The sequence below is a fragment of the Plodia interpunctella genome, chromosome 15 (assembly GCF_027563975.2).
Source record: "Plodia interpunctella isolate USDA-ARS_2022_Savannah chromosome 15, ilPloInte3.2, whole genome shotgun sequence".
In the NCBI taxonomy this organism is placed as follows: Eukaryota; Metazoa; Arthropoda; class Insecta; order Lepidoptera; family Pyralidae; genus Plodia; species Plodia interpunctella.
Genome location: NC_071308.1, coordinates 688,039 through 698,175, shown reverse-complemented (window position 1 = coordinate 698,175; position 10,137 = coordinate 688,039). Strand labels below are relative to the sequence as shown.

The following is a 10,137-nucleotide window of genomic DNA, read 5'->3' as shown; positions in this document are numbered from 1 at the left end:
CAACATTGTTGCAGATTTACAACCAAAAATATCTTCTACGCAATCTTGGTGCGAGTTTAAAGGAAAAAGGAAGGATTTTGTGAATTATCCCGTAAATAACACTATTTAGGTTATGTTCTGCATTATTTGGTCAACTGTGGTCATAAACTGATATAAACTTGATTTTGACTGAAGATCTTACCTGTATGAAGTCCATATTTTAATAAGTCTACACGTGTGAATTGTTCCGAACTTCTTTTTGACCGTGGTTCGAAAATTTTACAGCGTGCGGTGTATCCCATAGTTTTTGAGGTTTTTTTAACTTATGGAAAACGATTTTTCCCAATATTTCGTCATCCGAATATGCTACATTGTTGTAAACTTTTACAAACGAATGCTTACATAATGAAAGGATTAATAAAGTACTCTAAAATAAACGTTTTAATCGGCATAGCAAAAGGCGACAAAACTTTTGTGCATCTAACATACAGTGCTGTACTCTAGCGGGATGAATGTGCAGTAATACTCCCTATTCTAGCTGCTACAGAAATAAATGTAATGTTCGTGTATTATCTGTGAGTTCGCGAGTTCTGCCGAATCCTTCAAATTTTTGCGAACTGTCTATTTGGCGATAGTGTATGCCAGCATTAAATGAATACATTTTATTTATATATATAATCTGTGGCTTTATAAGAACCAAAACCAGCGCGATCTAGCGGTCCAATGGTATATAAGTACAATGGCACAACTTTATCAAATCAGTTATGGTAGCGCTAGTATCTTTGTCAGTCTGTAAATAATTAAGCAAATATAAAATTTTAGAATTTTGTCACTAACGAAATTAAATTTGTGACATTACAGTTAGTATGGTAAAACAGCTTCATGTTTCCATCATTTAAAAACTAGATGGCACGTATATCGAAACAACGTGGTAAAGAAAATTCCAATTTCTTCACATCAAAATCAGCTGTGAACATCAGTATGGCCGCTCATGTAACTAAAAAATAAAGTTTTTGTAAAATCATCCCAAAAAAATAGGAAAGTGCAGTTTTCGTACTTACATCGTGTAATTGTGAATAAGAACTGTGTCGGTGTTGATGTTGACTAAAAACTGTTGCGTCATGACAGAAACCTCTCACTGACAAACAAATACAATAAAAATTGCTTTGGGCATATTACGGCAACCTATTGTAATTTCTATTTCTCTCGTGCGTGGTATCTGTTGGCGATCGGGTGGATGTTTTATGTAAATCATTCGTTTGCAATATAATGAGTAGTGTTCGACTGAGTATCGTGTCGGTGGGCAGGATTGCCGTGAGGAGAAATTCTCAGATCACAAGTGAGTGGTTCCTTCATTTCTCATTATTATGTTGTTTTTTTCACTGTTGTATTGGCGACGTTCCATCTAGCTATGTCGCAGTTGTACACTTAGTATGTAATAATGACGTATAGCGTTATCCGTACGTGTTTGATAACAAAGTGCGTTTATCAGGATGCCCCTTTGTGTAAATGGTTTGATTGGTAAGATCACGTTGCGAATATGAAATGTGCGTTCCATCAAGGTAAAGTTCGTGCATCCAGTAAGGTCATGGACATTATAAAACGTAATCTAAAAACTGGTCTATTAGAATCCAAATGGTTTGATTAACATTGGACGCATTGATTATTTCGTAATTGTGACAGTTGCCTTATCAGAATGTCTGGTCATTATCTACAATCTATTTTTAAATAAATCCAGATAAAAAAATAGCTGGACAAATTGCCAATATGAACACCAATGACGAATGAATACCACCAACTACCATATCTTCATTTAATGTTTTAAATGAAGAAATGTTAGAAGACATGGTTACACATAAAATATGATGTGTAAAACTCTATTATCTAATAGTTCCCCATTTACACATCTGAAGTGTAAACTGTACAATGTAAATAAATGCCTAGATATTATATTTCTTTTGTGAAACATTAATTCATATTACATTACATTCTGCTACAAATACATTTATATTTGTAGCTGTTACATTTTGGGATAGTATTCAAGTACATACCTATATCAGAAAAAAATTACCATCACTATTATTGTGAAGCTTATGTTTTTTGAACTTTTTTCATAAAAGCCTTACCTTATATGTACCTATTTGCTTCCATTATTAATGGATTCTGATTTCTCAATTTCTAGAAAATAATACTATTGGCTGTTGCCCAGCAGTGGGACTCAAACAGCAAATGAAAAAATATGGGTATATACATATATACTATTACCTATACTTTTAACTTCTTTTTTCCCATGAGGACAATTATCAACAGTTAAGGCTTTTGACACAAGGAGTCTGGAATGCTGTCTAGTTGAGTCAGCCCAGCTTCAGAATGCGAAGCACCGCCAATAGTGTACTAGGTACTTAGGATCTATCCTAGCTAATAAAATTTATTTTCATTTGATTATAAAAAGGGATGGGGTGTTTCTTTTGTTAAATTGGGGTGTGATGTAAAAAGTGAATTGTATATTCACTCTGGCTCAGGCTTTTGCTCAGTTCTTGGAATCCAATGCCAAGAACTGCATGGTTGATTGACCTTTCCATTATACACTTTATAAGATAGAAGGAAAGCAGAATGAAAACTATAAATACTTAGAATTTTCCTATGAGGGTTGCATACCTATAAGTGCAGTGCAACACATAACAAAAAAATAGGGAAGAACTCAGATCAGATGACATTTCACACAATTCCCGCTCTCTTTCGACATTACAACCTTTCCTTAAATACCTATTATAAAACAAAGTCCTCTGGCGTGTCTAAATCTACTGCACGGATTTTCATGCGCTTTTCACGAATATATATATACAAAGGTTGAGGTGTATAATTTATTGTTATTTATCGAGCGTAGCCGGGATCAGGACGAGCGGAGCCGGCATAAAAAAGGCGTAATAATAAATTTAAGTTGTTGTATCGGAAGGATAAACGAACACTGTTCCTGGCCGCTGGCTCAGCGTAATTGGCTTATGAATTATGCATGTTGTATTAAAGATAATACAGACGTAACGGCTTTCACTTTCATAACATTCTAGATTCCCAGTAGTGTTAGGCGATGTTGCGAAGCCACACGTACTATGACATGGCTATTTGATAATAATATTGCCATGGCATGCTAACTGGGTCCCATGCCGGCTTTACACTATCGCCGAAATCGTCGCTAATGAGAGTTCGCGAGGAATCAGCAATATACACAGTAGGTACGTTAAAACCGCCAAAGTTCGTCGATAAGTATATCAAGTTAGAAGCCCTGAAATCATTAGGTCTATACTTCTTTTAAATTAAATTATTTGATAGTCTGACATGCTCGTGTGAGAATCTGAAGATCACCAAATAAATCATTAAAAGAGTAGCTACCTACCGAATTATATCTGTGCTTACCAATAATGCTCATCAGTAAAATGTTTATCACACGCGATAGACACAGATCAAATAAAAAATCTTTGAAACAAAAATGCCACCTCATATTGTTATTTCAAGTTCTGCAGGAAAATCCTTTATGGACACAATCTTGTCGTGGTCAAGATCTTCATAATCAACCTGTAATTAACCTTCAGAGGTATAGTGCCTCTATTTCAATGACCTCCTCCGATCGGACCAAAGTTGTAGTTATGCTTTTTGTGCCCAATTTTTAGGGTTCCATATGATCAGTAAAACTATAGTCCTTTCCTCAAAATACTTCGTTGTCCTTCTTTAAAGACCTTTTTTCTCAGACACGCTTTAGAGGTATCAAGTTAAATTTATATAAAATTATCGGCCTATCCGGGCTTCGCTCGCGTAAAACCGTAACAAAGTTTACACCTAAACCTTTCTCAGGAGTCAGTGAAAATCGTACAAAAATTCGTCCGGTAGATTTTTAGTAAAAGCGAATTTAAAACGGAACCCTCCGAGCGGGGTCAACTCGCACATGGCCGGTTTTTTTTTCCATAAATATATCTCCAATTTATAAACTCGTATTCGTGCACTCAAGGACTTGTATTTTGGGCATTTAGTTATAGAGGTATTTTATACCTATTCGCTACGTGTCAACCCAAACATGATATTTGCATTCTCAACATAAACACGTCATATTAAGTAGGCGAAAAAGCTACAGACACGCTCGGTTATATTGGCTATTTGCCAGTCCGTCAAGAAGCTCGGTATTACACTGGGTCCACATCGACCGTATCAGTCGATTGTTTTTTATATTCGAACGCCCAAAAATAGTGTTGTTATCAAGCTTCATGATTTCCTGTAGAAATAATCGCTCAATGCAAAATGACATCCTTTTATCTTTAAATAGGTAATTATAAAACAAAGTCCTCTACCGCCTCTGTTCGCGTTAAACTCAAAAACTACTGCACGAATTTTAATGTAGTTTTCACCAATAGATAGTGTGATTCCTGGGGAAGGTTTGGGTGTATAATTTATTATGTTTTTTTTTCGAGCGAAGCCGGGACGGACCGCTAGTGACATAAGTATGTATATAAATAATGGGAGTCCAGTCCAGATTAGATATTTATGTTTATTTATTCAATTATTGCGGGAAAGCAAATTGCGCAGCGCACTCTATAAAGAAATAACATACAATTTAATCTAGATATCTATGATGCATTGGATTACACGTGTCAAATAGTCACGTGATTTGGACACGTGCGGAGAAATTCAATCTGGATGATATTGACTTATTGTAGTAAATGATGATCCACTAATTCTTCCCAGCAATTTATGATGTTGGGAGACGTGATTTCAAGTCGATACGGAATCATAAATCCTATGTTTGTTTCTAATATCTTTTGTTGTGCAAATAACACATATATATCAAACGTACATAACAAGAACTTAAATATACTTGGCGTACTTATCCCATGAAGGGATATGTTAAGCATTCTTGCAAGGAATCGTAGTTATTTTTTTAACATTTTACGAGTTGACACTGTAAATATTATATTGTTACATTGAAAAAGCTGGTTGAAGCGGTTTTTTTTTTTGTATGTCAAGGTGGTTTCGTCATATATAGGTCTGTGGGTCTTGAATTAAGAATAATTTCCTCAAGGATCGCATAATGAGGTCATATTGTTGTTTATTATTAACGTTTTAAGGAAAACTTTATGTGACATAATCGTTTTGCAGGCTGGTAGCTCCGTACTACATAAGAAATTATAACTTTCCTACATGTTTTATTTACTTTCTGTTATGTCTGTCAGTAACGAATCCCGCAAGTTGAATGCAATCGATTGAGCTCTATGCGATATAGGTGAAATCATAGCCGTATTTCCAATGTTTTTTAGGTTTATTGTTCATCGTTTACCCCGAGTATCGTGGCGTTACATACCCGAATGAAACCACACCCAAAGATTAGTGTACTAAACCTTTCTCAGGAATCACGCTATCTATTAGTGAAAACTACATGAAAATCCGTGTAGTCGTTTTTTCTTTATTATCGCGAACAGACAGACAGACGCGGCAAAGGACATTGTTTTCTAATGTACGTATGTAAGGAATAAGGAAAGGATGATCCAGTTTTAATGATAGATCCAAAAATGAACATTATATTTCAGTACGTTGCTATGTCAACCCGAAATATTTTCGTGTGATAATTTCACTATTGCCATCCGTATGTAGTTTAATAAGGGATAATATTTAATTTTTGTTGGCGTACGATATTTAGTACATGTGTATTTAAAGTGATATTACTATTATTCCGCTGCTGTCATAAATGTTGATAAATTGACCGGCGTTGAATCGAGACCCGCTAATTTATTGTCGAAACTGGTTGTCAACAATGTTTATTCGTCGCTTAGGGCGCCTGCACATTTTAATGAAGCGAAGATTAATGTGAGTTTTACGACCGTGACGATTTTTTATCGACAATTCGTTGTAAAACCATATTTAAGCTGAGGAAAACTGCACTTGGAAGGCTGTTTAGTTTGTCTGTATAATGCTTCTACTGCGAGTAGAAGCCGGTGTAGCGATAAGTCATGATTTTTCTCTCCATTGCTTAAGTGAAATAAATCTGACACCACTATCAGATAGAATACACTCGATAAAAAGAAGAAAAATGTGCCATTCAATAAATGTTTACTGTTTGGTAAACAGTGTTTACTACTTACAAACATCGGATGTTTATATATTATTTTGTTTGTTTATTTATCTAAAGTAGATAGATCATTTATTCCTAAGAAAATGGTGATACAGAGTTGTTAAACCCAACTCTGTATCAATAATGTACAGCATATTAAGTAATGTACAGCATATTCTGCCTATTAGGCGTACGAATGTAAAGTTAACACAAACATGAGAAATTGACATTAGAGTACATAGCTGCATTTTTTAAATTTAAAACATCTTTTGTGTTATTTCTTATAAACTTCTTTTTAATTAATAAATTAATAAACGATGAGGCAACTACAAATTTGTAATATTTTCGTACGAGAATCGCCAGAGCCATCTTATCTACCTTTGGCATCCGCGGAAGACCAGCGTCGTGGTACACGCCACGGCATTTACTGAGTCATTAGCGATGTAGTAACTGTTTCACGATATAATTGTGTTCTATGTTCAAATAAATATTTTTTTCTTTATTTCTTTTTTAGTGTAGTTAGACACAGGAGTAGGGTGTAGGTGGCCATCAGTCGTGAATGAAAGTCGGTTAAAATCACAACAATGTCATTCGTGAAACCGAAAGTGGCGGGTCATTGTTGTATGTAAACAATGAGCGATTAAAGAGAAATGGTGCGATGACGTGGATACAAGAATCGCTATACAAACATGCACATGCAATGCAATAACACTACATATTATAATACAAAGTCGCCCTTCACGTCTGTCTGTTTCTAAGCTCTCTTCTTTTAAAGTACGTTACGGATTTTTATGCAGTTTTCACTGTTATTTAAACTATATATTCTCGAAGGTTTATAGACCGGGTCGGGTCGCTTGTTCATGTACCTATATGAAATGCAAATCTGTTTTTGAATTTTCTTACAGCACTGTATAGTTTGTTGCGTCGCTACTTCGCTTGCGTTTTAGATGTCGGCGGTAGACTTAGTTTAAGTAAATTTTTGACGTCTATAAGTAGTGATATATCATCCTAAATTTATGAAAGCATTCGCATTATTATTTTCGTCTTATCACCTACCTAAAGATAACCGGCAAGCAATGTCCAACTGTTGTATTTGTTTGTACCTATTTTACCATCAAACTAGCGACCCGCCACGGCTTTGGTCCCTATTATTTAGGTTTTGTCTGTCTCCGTGTCAAATTCCATCAAAATCTGTCCAGTAGTTTTTGAGTTTCTTCTTAAATAGAAGTTTATTCTCTTTATAATGTTAGTTAAACAATAAACATTAAATAAATAAATTTACACGTACGGAAGTTAGGTATAATGTACAGTATATGCAATTCACTGTATAACTTCGCGCGTGTAACATAAAAACAATGCAATTTAATTTAGTTACATAATACCTTAGTTCGATGACTTTGTATCATTAAGTTATATGGATGTAGTTAGTTACGTGTTTGTAGGGCAATGGTTTCATTTGCATTAAATAACAAATGTAAAGATATTGTAACAATTCAACGTGTGATAATAAAAATTGGGAGTCGATCCCGGGTACACCGTCTACTTGATGGAGCAAGGGTTATTTATTTTAATCTTTTGGTAGTAATGCTTGCCCCGTAGAAATGCTTAAATGAAATTAACTCTAGGTTTAATATAGCAACCAAACAAAATGTGTATTAAAATTTCTGCTTATATATAATTTATGCAATTTCAGCTTAATAAGTCGGAAGATTTGATTAAGAATTAAGACTAAATTTTATGCCAAAGAACCTCAGTCCTATAACACAAACTATAACTGTAATTACTTAGAAATACATTTTGTAGTGTACAGGTGAATTGTAGTTGACTTGTGATTTGGAAAATACCAAACGAACATAGTTAAATAGAAGCTTGTAAAAACGTGTAATCGTCCACAGGCAGTATCCAATCATGCCGAGCACTCAGACGCAGCCCGCGCTCGTTCAGCACATGCGCGATCCTCTACAAGAGTCCCACCGACCAGCCGCCGGGCCCGCCTCATCATCCACCTAAAGATGCCGTCAACAATACAGGTATGTACTAAATAACAGGTATTAAACGCGCACATATACCTTTTCTATTTCCCGGACGTTTCGGACCTTGTTACAAAGGTCCGCGGTTGTTTGGCGCGGAATTAATATGGCGGTAGAAGAAGATTCAACCGGACAGACGTCGACGTCGTAGCTTGCTGATTCAGTCGCCCAGTGACCTTTATAAAGGTCCGAAACGTCTGGGAAATAGAAAAGGTATGTGCGCGTTTAATACCTGTTCTTTCGTATATAATTATGCAACGCGAAAGTTAATACAGGTAGTAAAGTTGTTAATACAAGTCCATACCTGTATTAACTACTTTTAAACTTTCGTGGTAGGCCTTCAGAGTCCATTGAATCATTTCAATGGACTATGAAGGCCTACCACGAAACATACAAGCGCGTAACTGACGTGCACATGCGACAGCATGTACTTCATATGGGAAAAGGAGACATCCTTTTCCCATATGAAGTACGCATCGTGTAAAAAAAATAGAGAACGTGTGGACGCAATTACGTGCTACACGTTTTATACAATGCCGGCTCCACACTATCGTCCAACTCAGACAGTTGCCGCCGCGAATGCACGACACATAGTTTGTACGAGTTCGTTTATTTGCCGCAATGAAAAACCAGCAATGTATGCCGTATCCATCAAAGTTTGGTTAGATAATATAGAGCCGGCATATAATCACAAAGCGCACTAAGAAACAAGGTAGTACTCCAATAAACTATTTAGCTTATTTAGAAGCCTATAAATAGTAACATCCTATTAGAGGTTTCGATCAAATATCATTGAATCGACCTTGCATAGGTCGCTTGTCGTCGTATCTGCTTGCGGAGTAAACAATGTATCTCTCTGTAACACGTGCTTTGTACTCATTCGCACTGATAACAAGAGTCTGTAGTATGACATTTGCATGTGCAGTAAAGATGTCTTATTGCCTATACTATATATCAGATATATCTAGATATCACCAGCAGAAGTCAAGTTTTGCTTCCTAATGTTACATAATTGATGAGATAATTACATTCTTGCGTAATGGAGGCTCAGCTCAAAAAGTAGGAAAGCGGACGATAGGATCTTGGCTTCCTACAATAAAAATACGTACTAGTACATTAATTCTTACTCTTACATGTCATAAAAAGAAGTCTCCCCGCATCTGTCTGTTAGTATGAACGCGATAAACTCAAATACTACCGGGGGGAATATTGGACGGGTTTCACCAAATTTATTATGACTTTACCCGTACGAAGCCAGGACGAGCCGCTAGTTTAGTGCCGATGACTACACGATTGTTATATAAAATAAGATTGATGCAGACTGGTGCCTGAACGGAACAAATTTAACTACCAGGTTCATCCGGCGGCAAAAAGTCCGGTTCAGGCAACGGCGTGCTGACGTGTCCCAAATGCGGCGACCCCTGCACCCACGTGGAGACGTTCGTCAGCTCCACTCGCTTCGTCAAGTGCGACAAGTGCCACCACTTCTTCGTGGTGCTTAGCGAGGTCGACACCAAGAAGAGCATCAAGGACAACGCCGAAAACAAGTCTGGATTCTACAGGTGAGGATTCATTTTTTATCATCTACGATTTATCTTCGTGCACAGTTTTGTACCTACAAACAAAGGTAGCAATCACATCATTAAAAAAAATTAAAGTACGGTACGTAACGGTTAATGTAACGAATTGTAAATCTCGTTGCCTTGTTACATAGAATGAAACGACACATCAGGCGATCCAAATATAAGCAAATGAAATTAACATTGCATGCATAATGAGATTGTATGCCACATTAACTAGTGTTTATGACTATGTACATTCAGCAGCACATTAACCTCTCCAAAATCACCGTTCCACATTGAGGCCCATAAAGACGTTCATTCGAATGTACTGTAAAACGATGACTTTTAGACAAATCAATTATATCATCAATCAAATCATCATAACACTAAAACTGAAAAAAACCTAGAATATAGCCTTAAAAAGTTATTTTGTATTTAGTCTCTAGTCTACTTCCGTTACCACTACACTTGG

The 10,137-nt window shown here is 36.2% G+C and overlaps 1 protein-coding gene across 4 annotated transcripts in view; it reads left to right on the top strand.

Annotated features, from left to right (window-relative positions):
• Positions 1-910: 910 nt before the first annotated feature.
• The window catches only part of ClpX (Caseinolytic protease chaperone subunit), a 43,944-nt gene continuing 34,717 nt past the window's right edge, over positions 911-10,137 (top strand). Inside the window, exons 1-3 of one of the 4 annotated variants that reach the window (XM_053755302.2) lie at positions 911-1,318; positions 7,969-8,103; positions 9,458-9,665. In XM_053755302.2, the coding sequence (XP_053611277.1) occupies positions 1,249-1,318; positions 7,969-8,103; positions 9,458-9,665 (413 nt within the window). In that variant the 5' untranslated portion in view covers positions 911-1,248. The remainder of the gene's footprint in view (positions 1,319-7,968; positions 8,104-9,457; positions 9,666-10,137) is intronic. The other 3 variants (XM_053755303.2, XM_053755306.2, XM_053755305.2) reach the window with 3 other exon arrangements.